The 22,825-nt window shown below is 36.1% G+C and overlaps 1 protein-coding gene across 4 annotated transcripts in view; it reads left to right on the top strand.

The window, feature by feature from the left end:
- Ddr (discoidin domain-containing receptor 2) overlaps nucleotides 1-22,825 on the top strand; it is a 111,974-nt gene that overhangs the window by 29,860 nt on the left and 59,289 nt on the right. For 3 of the 4 annotated variants that reach the window (XM_089256933.1, XM_089256936.1, XM_089256935.1), the window contains exons 3-10: nucleotides 4,592-4,823; nucleotides 5,218-5,365; nucleotides 6,543-6,722; nucleotides 7,247-7,380; nucleotides 13,596-13,803; nucleotides 20,165-20,326; nucleotides 21,196-21,467; nucleotides 21,877-22,024. In XM_089256933.1, coding sequence (XP_089113059.1) covers nucleotides 4,592-4,823; nucleotides 5,218-5,365; nucleotides 6,543-6,722; nucleotides 7,247-7,380; nucleotides 13,596-13,803; nucleotides 20,165-20,326; nucleotides 21,196-21,467; nucleotides 21,877-22,024 — 1,484 coding nt within the window. The remainder of the gene's footprint in view (nucleotides 1-4,591; nucleotides 4,824-5,217; nucleotides 5,366-6,542; nucleotides 6,723-7,246; nucleotides 7,381-13,595; nucleotides 13,804-20,164; nucleotides 20,327-21,195; nucleotides 21,468-21,876; nucleotides 22,025-22,825) is intronic. The other variant, XM_089256934.1, reaches the window with a different exon arrangement.

The raw sequence follows: 22,825 nt of genomic DNA, 5'->3' as shown, positions 1-22,825 counted from the left end.
CACTTTTTGGCATTCCAGCCGGTTGGTTGGCCAACAGACGGCACCAGGCATGCCATAGAGCATAGAGCTCTAACTTCTGCCCGTAATTTGCCCAATTTGAATGCGCATCGAGAAAACATTTGCAGCCTTGTCATGCAAATGATGCCAAAGTGCCATCCCAGGTGACCCATATGTTAACGGTAATAAACAGCCGCAGCTGTGAGAAAATGATACGAAAAAGAGTGAAGCGGTAAGACATGATGATGATGGAACTAAACGACTATGGGATGCTCTAGCATAATTCATATGAAATGAAATATGAAATAAAAATTATTTATTATTCATTATTTTATTAATAAAATAGAAAAATGAGAGGCACACTTCTCAATACATTTTTAAAAAATAATAGAAATATCTTAAAAAATGTATTTATATATAGAAAAATAAAAATAAGACAAAATATACAAAATTATATGTATTTAATGACAGTACATTTTTTTTTTTTTTAATTTTTAATAATATAAATTTTAATTTGAAATATATATATTAAAGAGTAATTATAAAACTATCTCTAAGAAATGCCTCCGAGTTCAAACTCGATAGCATAATTAATAAAATATATTGTATAATAATAGTACGCTATAATACCAGCCAAATTTATTGTATTGTCGGATATAAACACATACAGTTTATTTTTCCGAGCTTTCAGAATAAAATGGCCATTAGCAATTAAATTAATTTATTTAAATTTATTTTTATTTTTTGTTTGCTAGCTTCAAAAATAATATATATATTTTTTATGTATTTAAATAATAAAATTCTTCTTCTTCTTCTTTAATCTCCTAATATTATTATATATTATTATAAAATAATATATAATCATTTACTATCATAGGTAAATAAAACGTATTTCAATGAAATTATTCAGAGTGTACAAAGTCAATGTCAATTTCACGAACTTTTTAATTCCTACTCAAATTCCATGACAAGTTCTAAATACCCTTAATCATGAACAAAAAGCGTCCTTGCTACCACACAAAAGGTAAAAGTCAACGGCAAATGTCAAGCCTACCGTCCCACGTACGCCAGTCCACATATATATCATTGGATTTATGACAACAAAATTGATATTAATGTAGAAAACTCGCGCGCGCACACACCAGGCAAATGGGCAAAGGTAGCAAACGGTGGGCGTGGCAAGTCAGAGTCAACTTGGTGGCCTCCTTTGCCTATTTTGCATATGAGATTCGTTCCCTTGGCCCAAACGGCCTGCTGTCTCGTGTTGTAAACCGCGATTAATGTAAATGGCGGAAAAAATGGCGCATAGTAGCAGGAAAAAAATATGGAACAGATAGAGGAGTACAGAGATAGAGAGAGTGGGAGAGAGAGAAGGAGAAAGAGTGCCACAGCAGTAGCAGCAAAGCCAGCACGCAATGTAGGTCATGGCGGGATATGTTTGAGTTTACTCTAGTGAAGATGCCCTCTCTTTCTCTCTCTCTCTGTTAGTCTCTCTTTCTATTTTTCTGCAAATCCCCCTACAGGCATTGCTGTGCGTTAGGATAAAGTGTTCATATGTTTGTACGTCGCCTGCCAAGCGGAAAATTTGTAGCAATTTCCATGGCAAGCAGCAACGGCTGATGCGGCCACCGTTGATGTTGCTGCTGTTGCTGCAACAGTCGCAGTTAATTAGCTGTTGAAGTTTTTTTATGAGATTGGCGATTAGCTAACGACGAGCTGCGTCAGCTATGTGAAAGCGAATGCAACCGCGGACTATGGCAAAGCTGAAAAACTAGAATTTGAAAAATGTTCATCATAAAATATTCTCAACTAAGTGGAGAATATTATTTGTATTATTACTTGAATATTTTTAGCTTTCCATTGGATTGTATGCAATTTAAGCAGTCCAGTGAAGAACAAAATTATAATATTAGCAATATTCTGTTCAAATAATCTTTCCCACTTTATTTCACATTAAATAAGATAAATAAGTGGATCTAAGAAATGTTTTAAGTAAATGATGCACATACAATTTGAAAACTTATAGAGTTAGTCACTTTTGCGACATGTTAACAATTTCAGATTATAAAGAGCCAACTCGCTTAATTAACTGGGAACAATACGTTTTACTTAAGGACCTTCTGCTGCAGTTGTGAACAACTTCAAATGGGTCAAAAGCATAAAAAATAGTTAAATAAATAGATACATGCAACATGTTGCGCAAACACAAATATCCATGAAAACAATTCTATAAACATTTATCCCCTAGCGCTGGATACATCTCAATTTATGTCTTTATGCTGTGTAGTCTATAGAAAACTGTGCAAATTGTTTAAATGACTTTGCATGAGTCAATAACTTGCATGATTTACTGCACTTTCGACACCCCTAGCAGTTGGCTCTATTCTAATACAAGCAAAACTGCAAACTAGATGAAATATGAATATGAACATATAGCGTATGCCAAACACACACATACAGTGTAAAAGAGAGATAGAGAGAGAGAGGGAGTGTGGGGAAATCCACGCATATAACAAATATTCTGTCTGTGTTTGTGTGTGTGTGTGTGTTTGTAAGGAAATTGTCGCAATGCAGTTGCAGTTTTTGAGTTTGGCGAAAAAGTTGGCGTTTGAGTTTCGAGTCGAGTTGAATTTTACATTTTCCCAGGGCCGAAAGTTGTAACAGCAGCGCATCGTGTGGTTAACTTTTTTGTTTTTTGTCTGTGTGTGTGTGTGTTGTTTTTTCGGCTACTTTACGCCAGTTTGGAAATTGAAAGTGAAAACTGCCGCAGCTGTTGTGGAAATAATTCATAAATTGAGCGCGAATGTTGCGGCAAAATAAAAAAGTTTCAAAGTCATTTGGAGCGAACGATGATTTAGTATGCAAATTGACGCCTAGACACATAACAAATATTATTGAAACAATATTGGCACATGATTCGAACTGTCTAAAGAGCTCTCAATTTTCATCTAGGAAGTGAATTCAATAATAATGGCATAAGTATTGACATTACTTCTCAAAATATTGCTTTAAAATTGTTTTCTAAACGCTTTTTACTGGTAAAGTCAATTGATTGTAAGACAAGCGAATGGGTGGGTTTTGGCTGGGTGTGCTCGACTGGGTAATACTCTGGCAGAAATGAAGAGCAGCAGCAGAGGAACAGTAGTCGAATGCGAAGACTTGAAGGCCGGCATTTCAATGAATTTTAAGGCATTCTGTTTACTTGCATAACAATTGATATTTTGGATGAAGAAATAATTTATAATAAAATCTTATTAATTCAAATTTTAAAAATTTTTATTAACAATATGAAAATGGAATCTCTGAGTGAGCGCATCGTAAACATCTTTGGCAAAACAGTTTTATTTTCACAGTTAAAATTAATATTTTTTTCATTTCAAATTAAAATGTCTCATTAATTGGAATATCTTTGACAAATTCATAAAAACAAATTAACCATATCGAACCTAACAGCGTTAGCTGTTTTATTCCAACGATATCCAATATATAGATACTTATACATGAATTGGCAATCAATGCGTGTTTTATGCTCGCAAAGGATCAAGCTTTTTGCTGCTGTCCACGCACAGTTAACGACATTTAATTACAAGCAGCACATGGCGCACTCGACAACCAGCTCAATTACACGCACATTCGACGAGTTAAAAAAATATGCCAATTTTAAATTTAATTAAAAAATTAACGCCAATGCAAATGACTGTAAAGCAACAACAAAAAAAGACAGAACAAAATCAAGTTACCAGCAAAAGCTGAAAAAATGGCAACACAAATGCCCAGCAATAAACATGTAATGGGCGTGGCGCGGCGTCGAGTCAATCAATATAAATTAAAATTAATTATTGATAAATTCTGTTGATAATCAACGAACAAAAAAAAATTAACAATTTACATTTAGCTTGACAAAAGTGAGCATACTTGTATGAATTACAATAAATATTTAATCATTTAAATTAACAAATGATACTTGAAAAAAAAAAATGGAATAATATATGGGAGCCACGATAGACGTATTTAATTTACTGACTTTTAGCTTTGCGCTTTTGACTACAATACGTTACTATGTGACCTTGTTATTATAAATGATATATAGCATTGATGAGCAAAAGATCAAGCTAAACATCCTTATGGAAATTATACTTGAAAAGTGAAATTTTATATACATATATTATTCAAACTTAATTTCTCACATTTTATTAAAAATGCTTATATACAAATATTTGCTTCAATAAATTGAATATTTGTATATAAACGGAATGAAATATATTTAACAAACAAAACATAAAATATCTATTTGCAAATTATTAATAAAAATATATTTTGTTGAATTATTAAATTGAATAATTTAATAAAAATTAAAAAAATATATATATTTATAAAATTTTCTTGAATATTACATTGAAAAAAAATATATAAATATATTTTGTTGAATTATCAAATTGAATAAATTCATACAAATTTAAAAATATTTATAATTTAAATATAAATATATACATTTATATACATAATAGCTGTAAAAATTTCTTTTGGCTTGCCTTAAACACTTCTCATACTGGAATTTAAATTTGAGAAATCTTCTCATCTGTTTTATTTGCAGACTCAAGGTGGACAACAACGGTGGTGCCTGGTGTCCCAAGCATATGGTCTCACGCGGTCTTACGGAATATCTGCAAATTGATCTGCTGCAGGTGCATTTGGTGAGCGCCATACGCACACAGGGCCGCTTTGGCAAAGGTCAGGGCCAGGAATATACGGAGGCATATGTGCTGGAGTACTGGAGGCCGGGCTTTGAGAAATGGTTGCGTTGGAAGAACCATCAGGGCAAAGAGGTGAGTGCCAAGCCTCTGTAGATCTAGCTCCGCATTCACACATTAATCACGCGAATGGGTCGACCGCTGTGGCGATAAACTTCGCATCGTTGCCGTAAGCAACGAAACAGATACAAAATGTATCTTAACATCTTTAGGCTGTGAAATTTACGTGCGAATTATCGCGAGCTTAGCGAGAATTGCGTAGGTGTCCCGCGATTAAGCTGGCTCTGGCTGTGTGTGCCCCGAAACCGTTCCATCGATTTATTGTGTGCAAGCCAAGAAAATCAATTTGAACGCTTTTGTTTTTTCTCTCAATCTTCTCTCTTTTTCTTGCTTTATTTTGTAGCCAAAGATCTCAAATTCCCCCACCTACACAGAGCTGAAGCATTAATAACGTTTTTTTGCTTTGCAGATACTTCCTGGCAATATAAACACCTACAGCGAGGTGGAGAACGTGCTGCAGCCCAGCATCTTTGCGTCCAAGGTGCGCATCTATCCCTACAGTCAATACGATCGCACCGTTTGCCTGCGCGCCGAGATCGTTGGCTGTGCCTGGGAAGGTAAGTGGTCCATTGCCATAGCCATGAATTATACCAAACATTACGCGCGTCCCTCATCCCACATCCCCGATGCAGCCATTCAACATTGTGGTCGCACTTGTTCCTGCCCTGCGGCTGGCAAACAGCTAAAGTATCGCTTAGCTCTTTGCCTGGTCGCAAGAGCGAGGTTATCCAGAGACAAATCGAAGCTGTCATACTCTAGCAAATAAGTGCTGAGTATATGTTTATTTATAGAGAGACTCTTCTTATCGAAGCACTTGGATTTTACATGCTATAGATACTATATATAGTACATTCAAGTAATATAAGAAACAAAAATTATATATGCAATATTTTCTTTCATATGATACATGAAAATTATTATTATTGCAGATGTAGATAATATGATATATAATTATTTATATATATTATATTTCATATTTTTGAATCAATATAATTAAAGAATAGAATATATTTCCCTTAACAATAAATGATATTTTATTAGTATAAAACTTAAACGAAATTTGTTGTTTAATGTATTTATACTTAAGAATTTTCATTTTATATTAATCAATATTATTATATTTTATTATTATTTTAGGCTATTATGTTTTTTTAATTTATATATTTCATATTCATATTCTATAACATTCATTTAATAATAAATATTTATAAAAATTCTCAGTTGCTTTAAGTTCATTCATATTACTTTGCACATTGCTCATTTCTTCAGAAGTTAATAAATAAAACCGAATCTGCATATCTGGCATATTCTCGCAGAGCATATTTCAAAATCAAAGTACCTTAAAGTTCGTTAATGTATGAAAAAGTATCTATAGGCATGCAATCAAGCGTGCGACCGGTTTTGATGACTTTGTTTTGCATTTGCGCGCGACCCCAGAGCTAAAACTTAGTTAGTTTCTTTTATTGTTTTATTAAAGGTCTCGTTGCTGTGGCCAAGTTCTGGGCTCCATTGCATGCTGCATTTTTAATTTACAATTTTTAGGCTAATTTATTGCTTTTCTAGTCGAATAACTTAAAATTTGTGTAATGTAATTTCAACATGAGCCACAGCATTATAATTACGAGTAGCTGCAATCGGCCCAAAATATGACGCCACAAATCGTCTTACATTTACGCTCTGCCTTTCACTAGCTCACCTTATTTATCGCTTAACTTATTCATCTTGCCATTGCAGAGGGCATTGTATCGTACAGCATTCCGAAGGGTGTGCAACGCGGCATGGAAATCGATCTATCCGATAAAACCTATGATGGGCACGAGGAGGGCGATCGCTTTGTGAATGGACTTGGCCAATTGGTTGATGGACAGCGAGGCAAGGATAACTTTCGCATGGATATCAATGGCTTTGGTAAAGGTAAACACATATTGGACTGGTTACCGAAAATCAAATGTTGTTTTATGCTACTCCATGTGCCTGTCACATAAACTACTTTAGTCTAGACTGCGTTAGTGACGGCTTGAGCTCTACATGCTGTGGCTGCCTCATAAATGCCACATAAAATTTCGCTAAACTGGCAGCACAGTCATTTGGTATCATACATAATGGATATTAGACTACTTTCGTTCTTAGTTTCTAAGATATTTGGTCGAGACAGAAAATGCATAAAGTAAAGTGTAATGAAAGGCGAGCTATTAGGCCTACTTACGTAAATTAGGTCTATGGCAGACATAAGATAGAATTTCACGAGGGAGAAGCTGAAATATACAAAAGTAAATTTTGATAAATAAGAAACTTTTCAATGAATCAGAAAAATTATATATATGAATCAGAATGGTTGTACTTAATTAAGGAATAAATAAATAATACATTAGATTCATTCACATTTATATTTGTTTATGTGTTAATCAATTCACTTTCGTTTAAATTTGCTTTTCTAGGTTACGAATGGGTTGGCTGGCGTAATGACACTTTATTTGGCCGTCCAGTCGAAATCACATTTGAATTTGAAACAGTGCGAAATTTCAGTGCCGTCATTATACACACGAACAACATGTTCTCCAAAGATGTGCAGGTGAGTTTGAAGTGACTACAAATAGTGCTTCTACAACTGATGCGACAACTCTTACAACTTTTAACTTTGGTATTATCCTTCACAACACAAAAACTTCACTAGGTATACTCCGTATATAAGTTTGCCTATTATTGCAATTACACATTAAATTCATCCTACTACCTTTTGTCATAATCGTAATAGTTCATTAAATACTACTATTACTACTACTACTATTTGTACTACCTGCACTACATTTAAGAGTCATACAAGTACAATATTCTACTGTCATTAATACTACGTATTCGAATACTATTACTGAGACTACTCCCTTTTAAATGCTACCATTTACACAAATTATTGACATACTAATACTACTATTACCATGCTTTATTCTACTACTTGTTGACCTACAACTACTATAACTTCTACATGATCTACTACTATTACTACTTTTTATTACTCTTTCTACTACTATTACTTCTATTAATTAAACTTATTCTACTATATTCTAAAATATAAATCTATGCTACTTATTCTATTTTTATTGCACTATTATTAATTAATACTAATCTACGTCTTTTGAACTACCATTTTACTAATTACTTTACTACCTTTTGTCATTCTATTTATACTACAAATTATTTCATACTAAATATAGACTAGTACTACTTTTTCCTACTACTACTTTTCAACTATTATTATATTGTATACTACTAGTTCCTATGTTTTATTGTTTTTCCCACTCTGTATTCAATTTTTATTTTATTCTATAGCATTCTTATTACTACTTCTCTTGCTGTTCAGCTTTCTCCTCATACTATTTATAATACAATTCCTAATGCTGCTACGCTGCCTTCCCTGTGTAATACTCTCCTACTAATACTTCTACTTCTACCCACCAAACGCATTCCAAGAGTCCACGATTCAAATCAGTCTGCAGCTATCAACTGCAACTGCATTTCATCACATTTTTATTGTTAATACCACAATTGCATATAAGACAACACGATACTGTCATTTGTGGACAGATAAATTGGCTCTTAAAAAATAAAATACAACAGCAACAATAACAATAATAACAACAACAACAACAGCGACAGCGACAACAAATTATATAAACAAAACGAGCTGCGCCTTTTGTTTGGAAATCGTAAAAAATCAACAGCCGCCGCTAGGTCCGATCCGCAACCGCTCCACACTCGCATACAGTCCATATAGTACCCAGCTAGCCAGACACACTGGCGGCGGCAAACTGAGCAAATAAATGCTAAACAGTTCTGACAACAAAAAACACAGCAACCACAGTGCGGTAATAAAATAAAATTGTCCGAAAGCGGGACAGAGACAGAGAGACGAAAGAAAAAATACGAACAATTTTTTTTTCTTTCTTTCCACACATAAACAAACCAAATACGAAATCGAACCTAAACAAACCGCAATTGATATAAATGCCCGCACCCAGCAGCGTGCCGGCCCGATCTGACTCAGGTGGCACTTGAAATCGGGCTGAGGTACTCGCACTATACATACACATATATACATATATGCCGAAGCATTATATAGTCAATTTCCTTACTTACTCGTAGTCTTTATCGAAAGTAAACACAATGCGAGTATCCAGGCATATGTATTTACGAATACATGAATACAATCATATAAATGATTGGGCGATGTTTTGTTTTGCTTACCCCCTTGCCCACTCTCCAACTTGGAACAACCAAAGGGAATACAGTTTCGAGTTGGGAGGACGGGCGCTGGTTCGTCTGATAGTCGACAGCTCCATAATCTGGACCCATAAAACCAAACAGAATTTTTTCAAGTCCATTGACCCAAATTATGCTGGCAATGTGTTAAATGGTAGATTGAGATAGTTATGCGCTTGTTGACTGATAAGAGAACCCCGAAATTGTTTAAAGGTAGCCAGCAGCTGGGCACAGAACACGCAGCACTATCTTTAATTAAAACCAACTCTGCTACAATTCAATATGATTGCATTTACCCCATTCACCTCACCTCAGCTCCCCTACCAAACACTTTTGCTGTCATAAATTTCTTGCACAATTCCTTCGTCGAACAGTTTCGAGTATCGTACGACAGTTTAATTATTTTTTATATGCGTCCTGTTTGATCTTATCATTGTTAGCTTTGTGTATATATTTCGAGTAATATAAACTCTAATTTTCCCCAGCTCCATATGCTTGTCAAATTTGTGTCAAATTAATCTTGACTTTTTTTGTTTTATCAAGGGAAAGTATGTATATGATAGCTACCAAACTCTGACTACATTCTGATGTTATAATTATGCATTTTATGTGTACTTTGTTGGGTTAAACACAATTTTTTTCCATACACATATATTGAATACATCTGAGAGCCAATGCCGATGGTACATTGTTTTGTTTATTGTTAGGTCGCATCATGTTTTTGGGGCTTATAAATATATTTAGGTCAGTATTATAACATACCATATAGCTAAGCTGCATTGATAACATGGCCAAAAATCTGGTTGCTTTCATAAGGCATGGAACAATAGAAACATTTATACATTTATGCGTGCCCGATAATATGAGCCCACATGATTTCCACTTCCATAAACAAATACTATTATAAATTTGTAGAAATCATATCTGCTTATTTGAGATATAAAATAGCTATCATAAATTCCTTTTTCATCAACTAGGTTTAATAAAATGTAGGAATATAATGAATATAGATATTTTCGTATACACTTTGAAGGAAAGTTTTTTATTTAAAGACAAAAAATAATAATAATTCCAATAAATTCCGATAAAGCATTAAGTCATAAATTCCATTTACGACCTAAGTTGATGATGTTCAAAGTGGACAAAATGCGATAAAAACTAAAGAAGATTTAACGAAATATTTTTAAATGTGCTTTTATAGACAGAGGAATATTTGCCAAAAATGAGTCATTTTTTATGTTTAAAAAAGTTGATTTTTATTATTCTTTGAACTAACTCAACATAATATCAAGATATTATGCTTGCCGAGGTTCAAGAATTTGCATCATTGCATTTACCGTAGTCACTAATCTAAGGTCAAATAGAATATATTTTAATCTGTTGCTCTCTTTTTACATTAATTTAAAATAAATTCAAATTTTTTAGATAATTTTTGTTTTGTGTTAAGTATTGTCATATATTTTTGTAATATAATTTATATAATCTGTTAATTTGATGCAATTTATTTTAATGTGAAATTAGTGAAATATAATTTTTTAAATTATTGAAAATATCGTATATAAATCTCATACATTAAATCATATAAGAAGTAAGGTCGGCGGCAACCTAGCCTCCTTCTATCTGAAGTTATCTGTGGGCAGCAGTATCCAGCTTCCTTAGGTTGTTTGCTTAAGAATAGAATGTCTTCAAACATTAAAATGGCATTAAAAGGCATTGCACTCAACAAACCATATTTTCTTCAGCATTTCAATGGAGCTATAAACCTTATGCTCATTTGCATCTTATATTTATCTGTAACTACCGTATAACTAATCATAATCAAGAGCTTCTCAGTCCCATCAACTAAACTAACTGTCTAATTTTATGGCTTCTTCTGTTAATTACCGACAAATCCCAATGAATGCTTCTGCTGAATCTTAACTGCTCTCTGCTTACCCGGAAATTTATGATTAGTTTTTATTTGGATATTTTTTTTTTTAGTAAACGAATAATTTCCAGTGCTTTTCGATTTGAATTGGAAATTCGATAGAGATGCCACTTTAGATAGAGCACTTTAGTGGCCGACTTGAAGTTTTCTGAGTTGGTCCACAAATCTGCTGACGTAATTAACCACAAAGTATGCTGGCCAGGCCAATTGGCAGCAGCTTCGAGCGGCACATAAAATTTCAATTACCACAAATTTTCTAGGCGCTTTGATTTGTTGCCGCCATTTGTACGCCAGTGCCTGAACTGAACAGGGCTGTGAGTCAAGAGTCTGGGGTGGTGGCCTACCTGGACCTGGAGACGCTCTTTTGACTTGGCCATTGACCATTCGCTTTATGGTTGCCATAATTTACACAGAATCAACGACAACGTCGACAACCACGACGACGACGATAGCATCTACGTCCACGTCTCCTGCTCAGTCGCTATAATTCTCATTTTTATGATTTTTCATTACCATTTGCTTGGCCAGCGCCATTCGGAATGCCCCATAAGTCATAAAATTACTTAGAGCATCCAGCGCAGCGGAGCACGGGGCCAGGTTCGCCTGGGTACACGTTGCGGTCATGCAATAAATACTCAAAATGCCATTTGTGATGCATTGATAAGCCCAAAATTATGCTAATTGTGTTTTAATTATGACACGCGTGTGGCTGGCTGTACCTTTCACTACACCTGCGCCTTCCACCAGCTACAGCCAGAGCTCTTCAATACAGTTTCAGACCTCAACTCCAACTCCAACTCCAACTCAAGTCCAAGTCGAAGACTCAGTCCAAGCCCTGTCATTACATGTCAGATGTTCGATAAGCCTCTTGAGCTCTTGTGTTGTTGGTTAGCGTCTGCCTGTTTGACTTTCTTTAGCATTTCTAATGAGCAGCGACGCTCCACTCCACTCTCACTCTATCTCTGTCTCTCTCACTCATTCGCTGTGTACTCTTTAAAATGCGTGCTCAGATTTATAGCTTCGATTAAGACATTGTCATGGAGGGGTCAACGTCTACGTGTGGTCCTATTAATTAGTGAGGGGTGGCTTAGACTCATCAGATTGTTTGTCTCTATAAGTGGTGGACTTCCGTTGGGTGCAGCTGTGAGTGCGTGTGTGAGTGTGATGGACAGCACTGAGAAAGTTTGTTGAAAACTTCTTTGACAGGTTGTTGGCCAAAAAGGATATAACGATAAGCCAGTCTAACTTTGATATAACTTTCCTCGAGTTTCACATTAGATAATAATTAGTGTAGAGCTAAGCTCACATATGAAATAAGTTATTGAAAATCAAATGTGCATTTAGATTGTGTATGTAAATCGAATAGCCCTCAATAGAGTAAATATGATTTTAATAGTATTACTAATAAAAGTATGCATACAACAGCTATAGATACATATACAGATACAGATACAGATACAGATACAGATACAGATACAGATACAGATACAGATACAGATACAGATACAGATACAGATACAGATACAGATACAGATACAGATACAGATACAGATACAGATACAGATACAGATACAGATACAGATACAGATACAGATACAGATACAGATACAGATACAGATAAGATACAGATACAGATACAGATACAGATACAGATACAGGATACAGATACAGATACAGATACAGATACAGATACAGATACAGATACAGATACAGATACAGATACAGATACAGATACAGATACAGATACAGATACAGATACAGATACAGATACAGATACAGATACAGATACAGATACAGATACAGATACAGATACAGATACAGATACAGATACAGATACATGATACAGATACAGATACAGATACAGATACAGATACAGATTACAGATACAGATACAGATACAGATACAGATACAGATACAGATACAGATACAGATACAGATACAGATACAGATACAGATACAGATACAGATACAGATACAGATACAGATACAGATACAGATACAGATACAGATACAGATACAGATACAGATACAGATACAGATAAAGCCTAACAAATTCAGTTAACAACGAAGTCTACAAAGTAAGACTATAGCCATACATAACAAATCCAAGCTTTATTCATATTGATCAGCTATCAAGCATATGTTTCTCAATTGATATTCCATGCATTCAATGTGCTCATACAAAGTACAGAAGCAACACCTCTTAACGTCAACGACAACTCATTAGCCATGCCCAGGCCAATTGATAATGGGAAAGACAACACTTACACATCCGGCTGGCCCCAAAAAGTAGCCAATGTCCGGCCCAAAAGTAAATACAATGTTCTTTTGATATTTTTATCCGCCTCTTCTTTTATTACGCATGGCACTTCCGTGGCGCGTCCATAACTGAACTTCGACCAAAACTGTCAACGGCGGCGGCCAACAAAAATGTGTGTACAATTCGCGCGCGGGCAAATGCGTCGTAAAAAAGAAAATGAATGTGATTACTTTAATTATTATGCCAGTCACACAGACACACACACACACACACAGAGTTGTTGCTGTTGCTCTTGTGAAACTGTTACTCATCTCTCTTGCACTCTTATCCACTCTCTTGCAGGTGTTTGTGCACGCCAAAGTTTTCTTCAGCATTGGCGGACGCCAGTTCATCGGGGAGCCGGTTCAGTTCTCCTATATGCCCGACCAAGTGCTGGATCATGCACGCGACGTGACAATCAAATTACATCATCGCCTGGGGCGTTATCTGCAGTTGCATTTGTATTTCGCCGCCCGCTGGATGATGCTCAGCGAGATTACATTCATATCAGGTGAGCAAGAGACAGAGAGAGAGAGAACGAGAGACGAACCCGCTGAGCCAAACAGCAACAAAAAAAAAAAAAAGATCGTTGCAGCAAAAATTATTTTATTAAAAAATGTAACACTGGCACGCAAAGCGTAGAACGTAAAACGTAAAAGTTGTGAGAGGTCCAACAAGCAAAAGGGTTAACTGGGCTACCACGGCTACCTTCCTTGTTGGCCACATGGTGCGCCACTTGCAACAAATGCGAATGCATTTATTGTCAACGCCAACGGCAGTGAAATGGCGAGGGTGGGGGGAGAGCTGCAGATTGGTATATGAGTTGGATGAGCTGGGTGCGGGGTAGGCTGGCTGTAGTTGATGTGCCTGCGTTGCTTGCAGTTTAAATTAATTTTTTATGCCTGCTCGCGTTGACTTGTTAGCGGTTTGCTTAAAGCGTTGATAACGCGGCAATTTACAATAAATGAATCGGCTACCTATTATCAAATTATAGCGAAAACTATATAAGTGTGCAGCTTGAGGTGAATAATTTAAGTGAGTGGATGAGTGTAGGAATTTACTATGGAGGGAAAATCGATGAAAATATGTCGAAGAAGAATAAATATACACAATTCAATTTAGATACGGTATCTACAATTTTATTTAACAGAGATAAAAATATAGTATATACACATGATATATTTAAATATTATATAAAGATGTAATCAAAATGACTTTTAGTTCTAGGTGCAGAATTTTTGTTCTGAGCAGCTTTCTATAAGCGACTAAATCGCTCATTTAAGACAAAAAAAAAAAAAAACTATTAAATATGGCCTTTTACAGTTGTGTTTGAAATTAACATATCTAAAAATCTAGTACTAAATAATGTCTAATAAATATACTTTAAAATCCAGGAAACTTTTGACTGCCTAAAAAACATTTTAAGGAATTTCTGTACCTTTAATATCTAAATATTCGCTCCTAATGCTTATTTCTCATTTGTCGAGAATGCAGTTTGATTGTCTGGCAACCCCACTCATATTCTTGCTCAAGCCATTTCAAGTTTTGCACATTTTATGACTCTGCTTAGATGGCTACAAATAGTCCAGCCTTTATTTGCTTAAACAACTGTTTAATTTTCATTTCCTACACCTGGGCTTAAAACGAATGGCAGCAACGTTGGGGCATGAAAAACTCTCCCTCTCACACGCTCTTATTCTTGCTTTATGTGAAATCCTCATACGGCTTGTTTAGAGCAAAACAGTGCTACAAAATACAACGAATAAACCAAACAGTAAACATAATTTACTCAGGCAAACTACAAAACTCGGTGCAGCCAACGGTACCGGCTCTTCAAACATAAACTGCAACTGCAACTGCGATGGCAACAGCAACAGCAACAGCAGCAGCAGCAGCAACAACAGCAACAGCAATAACAACTTTGAGCAATTGAAAATTCCACTGACACTAAAAATTCGTTGCGCATTTCATTAAAACCCCTGGCAAACGACTCGAACTGGAGCGTCTCGATTCTCCTCGGCTCACTTCACCCCGCTTCAATCCGACTCGACTCTGTGTCGATGGGGCAAAATATATTGCTAACTGAGAGGCAGGCTATGAACCAATTTTTACTTAACTCACAGCGCAACCAGCAAGCCAGCTGGGAGCTTTGTTTTTGCAGGCATATATATGTATATGTATATCTATGTGTGTGAGTGTGTGTGTGTTTCTGATGTGCTGTGTGCAATTGTGCATAGAGTGATACAAAGCAGGCTGACTGAGACTGAGAGCCGACTCCCAGCAGCGTCGCGGGCGGGAATCGAACTGGGGTACCGAGTCAGCCATTGTAACAAGCATAGGAAACGGAAGCAAGCATACATACACACACACATACACAGTGACAAAAGCAGAGCCAGGGCGCAAATGAGCAAGAAAGAGAGCGACAGAGAGAGAGAGAGATATGCTTCAGCTTAAGGGGGCGCCGCCCCAGCCCTAGCCCCGGCCCTGATCCCGACCCAGCATATGCTCGACTACAACCAGAAGTAAAGCACAAGGATATTGTGAAAATTAAATGAGTTGCATTACTTTTGTGCATTTGAAATTTGCAACTCAATGAGCACACAGAGCACGAAGCACGAACACACATAGCCAGCCAGCAATTGAGCTATGGAGCAGGTCTGCTGCCAGCCTTCTCGCTGGTAGCTGGTAGATGGTAGCAACATCGTGCCTTCCTGTCTCTAGCTTCCTCTTTTTACACGTTGCATAATAAAGCTCTGCACTGCTTTTTAATGCTCTATAAAGGGCAAAAGGTATGACAACTATGCAGAGGAGATAGTAAAGTGCAGTAGAGATGGCTAGAGCTGGAATATAACTGAGTATAGCTAGAATATTCGCTCGAATAATATTGCTTAAATTCATTAATTAAAGCAATATTATTTTGAATATTTTTGTTATATATGTGATTTTATTCTGCATTGAATGTTAATACTATTATTACACTTTAAATTTTTTTATTAATTGTTATTTTTATATAAATATTTTTTGATGGTATATATTTTTTATATTGTGAAATACATTTATTGATTCTAAGGATTTTTTAATTAGGGCTAAACATATATTAAAATTTTTGAAAGTTTTTTTTAAGAAAAATTCAACAAACTTTATTTAATAACGATAATATTAATGTTTTGCAATATTTATATATTTGCAATATCTTTGTATGGAATATTTGTTTATTAGTTACCGTAAATATTATTGCCTTTTTATGTATTTGATTTTGTATACTCTAATTTAGATTTGTTGACTTTTCCCTTTCGAAAATCATCTCTTAAATGTTGCGAAGTTAATTCAGTAAATTTTCTTAATATTTTTGGTTAGTCTTAATATTGTTAACTTTTAATATAATTAACTCAAGTTAAAGCTGTTCTAAGTTACTGTCTACTACTTTCTACTGTCCCTACACTCTCTATCTCTCTCTTTGTAGGATAATCATGCTTGCTGATTAACCCTCTGTGTAGGGAATTTAATCAGCGACTTTCCTCATTTGCGATTCCCTTTTGTTACCGTAGCCATTGGCACTGGCTGTCTTAGTTCGTCTTGCTTATAGATTTGTTTTCTGTTTTCTGTTTTCTTTTCCTTTTTTTCATGCTTTGTTTTCCCTTTCTTTTTTGCTTATTTTGTGCAGATTTCTTTCTGCAGCATTCCCCTTTTACAGTGTGCTCTTTTATTTCGTCCCTTTTCAATCGAAGCGTATTTAAGCTGTGCAAGTGCTTTGCCTTATAAATCAATAACATTGCAATATATTTTTGCATGCTGTTGCCCCGTATCCCAGATTTGCAAAGAACCTTTTGTTTTTGTTGTTGTTTGTATGCTTGGATTTTGATGCATTTTGTTGAGTTTGTCATTCACTCATTCATTTATTCATTCAATCGCTCAGCGCAGACAGTCAGTCGGTGAGTCAGTCAAGCATTCACAAGCATACAAATTCATTTCAATAACTTCGCTGTTGATGCAGCGCTTTAAATCCTTCTGCAATTTCCCTCGCTTAATCCTTTCTAATTGAAAATCGTTTTGAATTCGAGATCTGTGAGTGCTTTTTAAGTGTATGTGTGGGTGTGTGTGCGAGAGTTTGAATGTGAGTGTGTTTGTGTGTGTGTGTGTGTGTGCGTTTAGTTGGATGGTAATGCAGATAGCTATGTGTAGTTGATTGAATTGCATCAGCATATGATGCAGTTGATTTGCTGCATTGTATAGTCAGCCTCCTGCCTGCCTGCCTGCTTGCCTGCTGAACGGGCTGGCCCGAGCCATGCCATGCCCTGCCATGCCATAGCAATGCCTGGCCTTGAGCATTCGAGCAAATTGCAACAATGTGCATGATTTTCACATGTATTTGGAATTTCGGCTCGTAATTTGCTTAATGGTTGAGTTGAAGTGCCAAGCCAAGCCAGGCCAAAGTGCATTGATATTGAAAGCATTAAATTGCCGAGTGCATAATGCAATCAATGCGTTTTGGCAGAAAAGGAAGGAAGCTGAGACAGCCAAACAATGCGATCTTAATGGAGGTCACGTGCATACTGATTATAATGCTATACATATATACACATATATTTAACACAAACAGTTATATATGTATATTTATATAATTTATATATGGAACAGTTGATGTGAATTTATGCAAACGGAAATTAAACATAAATCTGTCTCAATATTTTGACTATTTGTGGTTGATCTCTTTGTCGCTTTATTTCACTGATGCAAAATTACGCTCAAATTATTAATAAAATGTGCAATGAGACGCAATTCATTGAAAATTAAGACGAAATGTTCAAATATTTGAGAATTAAATTAGTTTTATTGACTTGAAATGTTGATAGGATTTTATTTGAATGTTAGAAAATTAAATATATTTATAGTTAATTAAATAAATATAGACTAAAACCGTGTCAAATTATTCACATTTCATATTAACTTCAGAGTTATAGTTTCTGGTCGGCTTCTCTTTGTCCAATGGCACCCATGACGAGGCAATTTTTTCTCTACCCATAATATTATTAAAAGGATATATATAGCTATCGATGATCTTTATAGAGAATTTTGAAAGTGATATATTAGAAAACAGACCAAAAGTAAAAATTATTTGTATAAAATACTATATCTGGTTTTATTTGGAGTATGACTTTACGAATTTATGCCTTGGTTCTGCTTGCTATTTTTTAATGTCATTCAAAATTTAGAATGAATAGGTTTATTATAGGAATCGATCCATTAATAGGTTCTCAAATTTAGTTGGCGAATATTAGACCTGCTTCGATACTGCTTGCCATGGTCTACAACCAACTCTTTACTAACTGTAAACTAATCTTGCGAAAAATTGTAAATATATTTAATTTATATATATGTTATGAATAGCAGAAACTCTGCCAAAATTTCAACTTTCCCCAGTTATGAAATATGTTATACGACTCAATATTAAATGTCATACTCTCTATTAAATATTCTAATATTATATTGATGAGTATATTATACCTCATGTTTCTTCGTCTCTTATATTCCACATTTCATTAAATCAAAAGTATATAATATTTTTCGCAATATTCGATTGCACGATAAGACATGCCTATATTACTTCTCAAACTCTCCATCTCTATGTTATTAAGCTCTCATATTAACGTTTTGTCTCTGGCAGCGCAACAAATTAACATATTTTTGAGGTTCGTTTAGGTTTAGGCTCAACGTATGATGCGGTATTTGGGCAGCGTCTGTCGCCCGCCGCCCGTCTCCCCGTGCTGCTGCCGAACAAATTCCCAGCGCTACTTTTGTTGCGGCGGCGGAGCAACTTTGATGCCACAAGCAGTGCCCGAACCAACAACAGAATGGCACAAATTTTTGTTGCCGTCGCTGTTTGCATGGCAAATTCAAACACACGAAAGTAAACAAAAAACTTTTGTGCCAACAAAAAACTTGACGCCAAAGAAAATAGACGACATGCGGCGGTAGCGTCGGCGACGTCGACAGCCAAAAACAATTCCAAAAATAACAATAACAACAACAACAATAACAACGAGCAAACAAGTTCAAAATCAATGCCAAGAGCCAGGAGCTGTAAAAATTTGCATTTCCCTCAACTGTCTGTGTGTGTGTGTGTGTGTTTTTCCCCAGCTATTTTTCAAAATTTCCTGCAAAACAATTCGTCGTTTGGCTTTTTTAAATATCAAGCGAGAGTTCAACAAACGCTCGAAGCGGAAATGCATTTGGAAATTGTGCCCGAACCAATACGGCTAACAACAGTCGGAGGAGCAGTCCCTTGGGTAAACAGTAGGAGCCATGGAATGGTAGGGATGGAGGTCGATGTCGAGTGCCTCTAGCTGCTGTTATTGACGACTGTCTGGGCGGGAGCTTTCTGTTTATTGTCTGGCTGGCTGGCTGACTGGCGAAAGGTCAACAGCAAACACTGCACACGCTACAACGCCTCGCTTTAGGGGCGCCACCTAAAAGTATGCAACACTAATTGGCACTCAAAGTGAAACGTTCCACTCAGCGTCAACGTTGACATTCCCCCCACGGTGGAGCAATAGCTCATTTATCATAATAATCGCGATTACTCTAGTTCTCTTTCAATGCGTCTTGCTTTCTTCTTCTCTGCTCTCTCGCTAATTGCTCAGTGAGACCCATTAGCTTGGTTGGTTTATCAAGTCGGGCAGCTGTCAGCCAACAGTTGCCACCCAATCTACTGAGCGACAGATGCCTCTTAGCCAACAATCTTAATGCAGCCTATTTGCTGCCAGCGAATCTCTCGACGCATTCTAACCCACATTTACAATTGCTGCTCACTCATGTCACTCTTCTAACTCTTATTTCTTGCTCTTCCTCCTCTTCCTTCTTGCTGCTTGCAGTGCCCGTAGTGGGCAATTTCACAGATGAGGAGCTGCTCAATGTGCCGCCTTCAAATGGCGCTGGCGCCGGTGTCCCAAATACATCCGAATATCCGTTGCAACGCGACGAGGTGGGTCGTGCCGTCAGCAGCGGCGGCGAGAGAAGTCAACATACCACGCAAGGTAAGATGGAATTTCAATTAATAATTTAGAAATTATTAAATTTATTATTTATTTATTTGGCACTTAAATTATTATAATTTAAAGACAACTAAATCTGAAACCCCACCAACTGAGACTTTTGTCTAATGTAATGCTAATATATTTTCTGAAAATTATATATCAAAGTTTCTGTTATAAATAAAGTTAATATAAGGAATGTGATTGTATCTAAATTAATAATAATGCCTAAAAAATAAATATGTAAAAAAAAAAAATAACAGTTTATGTATAATATAAGTATAAAGCTTCAATTATTTGTTTTTTTTTCTTGTTAAGGTTAACAGATCAACAGAATCAGAATTCAAAGAAACATTCCTTGTGCCTTAAACATTTCCTATAATTTTCTCCGTAAACTTTAACAACAAACTTAAATTCTATGCATATTTGCATTCATAAATAAATCGTTTTGCAGTTTGCTTAAGCAACTCAAGCAAAGCAGCGCCAAGTTTTTGTTGTGCAGTGTAAGCTCTTTAATTATCCGCTCTCATCATTAACAATGCGAGCGAGATCAACAATAGAGTGTGGGCAATTGAAAGCTCAACAATAAGTTACATCACGCCTCGAATATTTTTTATAGCTGCTTATTTCTCCGCTCTTCCATAAATAATCTCCTCCATCCGTTGCAAGAAAATGCACAAAAACTACTGGAAAAAATAAACTTTTTCATTAAATACAAAGTTTTGCAAAACGTTGCACTTTACCATATTCCCTTTATTTCTGTTTGTCTTTTTTTTTTCCTCTCTCTCATTACTCCTTTTTAGCTGGAGTTTAACTGCCTGCCTGTTGTTTGATAACACATCGTCTCTTTCACTCTTTTGTCTATTTCGCAGTTATCTCGCCAAAGCCCATTGACCATCAGGAGCCGGAAACAAGTTTCGTTGGCGTCATAATCACAGTGCTGGCCACAATTATTCTCTTCCTTGTCGCTATTATACTGCTGATAATAGCACGCAATAGGCACGGACGCGGACGTGGCAATGTTTTGGATGCATTCCAGCATAATTTCAATCCGGACACGCTCGGCGGCGTTGATAAGCGGCGACTCAATGGCAGTGGCAATGGCAACAGCAATGGCAATGGCAATGGCAATGGCGTCTTAAAGGTAAGCACACACTGTTACACAATAATCAACCGACCTGGTTGACACGAAAAGTGCATAAACTGTTGTCGCACAGTTTGGGGCCAGTTAACGCCGCCCAAAATGCATGTCAAACGTCGCCAAAAAAAAAGAGAAAAAAAAAACTGAAGAGTAACACAAACCAAGCAGCAAAAAAATGAATTGAAAATTGCAGCTGCTAACGCACAAAGCAAGAGAGGCCAAGCTTCCTCCATATGCAGAAATCATGATTAAAAGCTGTACTGCAGTGGCTGGCCGAAGCTCAACAAAAAGAGCTAGGCGTTAACTTTTGCTGTTTTTTTTTTTCTTTACACTGTCATATGTATGTGTATGTGTATGTGTATGCTATGATTTTTTTTCTGTATGTTTCTTTTCTTTCACCTTTCGCCCTCAGGTGGTCACAACAATGGATGACAATGAGTCGTCCATTGACAAGAACAGTCTGTACCATGAGCCCTTCAATGTGAACATGTACACAAGCGCGGCCAGTGCCTGCTCCATGAATGACCTGCAGCGTCAGCATGTAACCCCGGACTATACAGGTGAGTTCACGCAAATGGGGCAAGAGGTGCCCTAGCATCCAGTTGCACCATGATGGGATGCTGTTACGACTGCTGCTGTTGCTGCTGCTGCTGCTGCTGATGCCATGGGCCATAAACAGAGCCCAAAGCTTAAGCTTTGCTGGCTGCTGGTGGTGCTTCAGCTCCTGTTTCATCCGCTGCTCTTGATGCTGCTGGTGTTGCAGCTGATGAGTTTGATGTTTTGCGTCCTGCCTGTGACAGGACATGCAAATGTTGCAGCCAGCAACAACAAAAAATGAGAAATGAGAGTACGAAGCAATGCTTAATTTAGCGCACAACATGATAGTCCACTGTGATGGACTCTGCCAGCGGTGCTGAAGCAGCAGCCGGAACACGACCAGCAAAGTTACAACAAAAAATTCCAAAGGTAGCCAGTTAAAAAAAAAAAAAAAAATAACGCAGCTTGTTCACGCCGCAGGACATAATTTTGAATTGCTTAGTCGCCAGACCGGCAAAACTGACACAAACAAAAAATTGGGCAGGGTATTAGAGAGAGTGTATGCGCTAAGTAAAGCCTTATGATGCATTAATAAAATTAAATTTTGGTTTTATTATATTATTGCTTGCATTGAAAAGTTTTTTATATATGTATTAAAAATAAAATAATTATTTATTTAAAAATAATATAAATTAATTTTCAAATCTGTTATAGATGTTTTTTTTCTCTGAATTTATGATAAGTAAAAACAGTTATATTCTATATAAAAAAGGCTTCAATATTAGTATTAAAATTTTTTATTTTTTTATTTATTAAAAAATAAA

This window comes from Drosophila navojoa, chromosome 3 (assembly GCF_054131105.1).
Source record: "Drosophila navojoa isolate 15081-1374.11 chromosome 3, UAZ_NAV_1.0, whole genome shotgun sequence".
Classification (NCBI taxonomy): Eukaryota; Metazoa; Arthropoda; class Insecta; order Diptera; family Drosophilidae; genus Drosophila; species Drosophila navojoa.
Note: the sequence above shows the minus strand (reverse complement) of the source record. Positions and strands in the feature narration are given on the sequence as shown.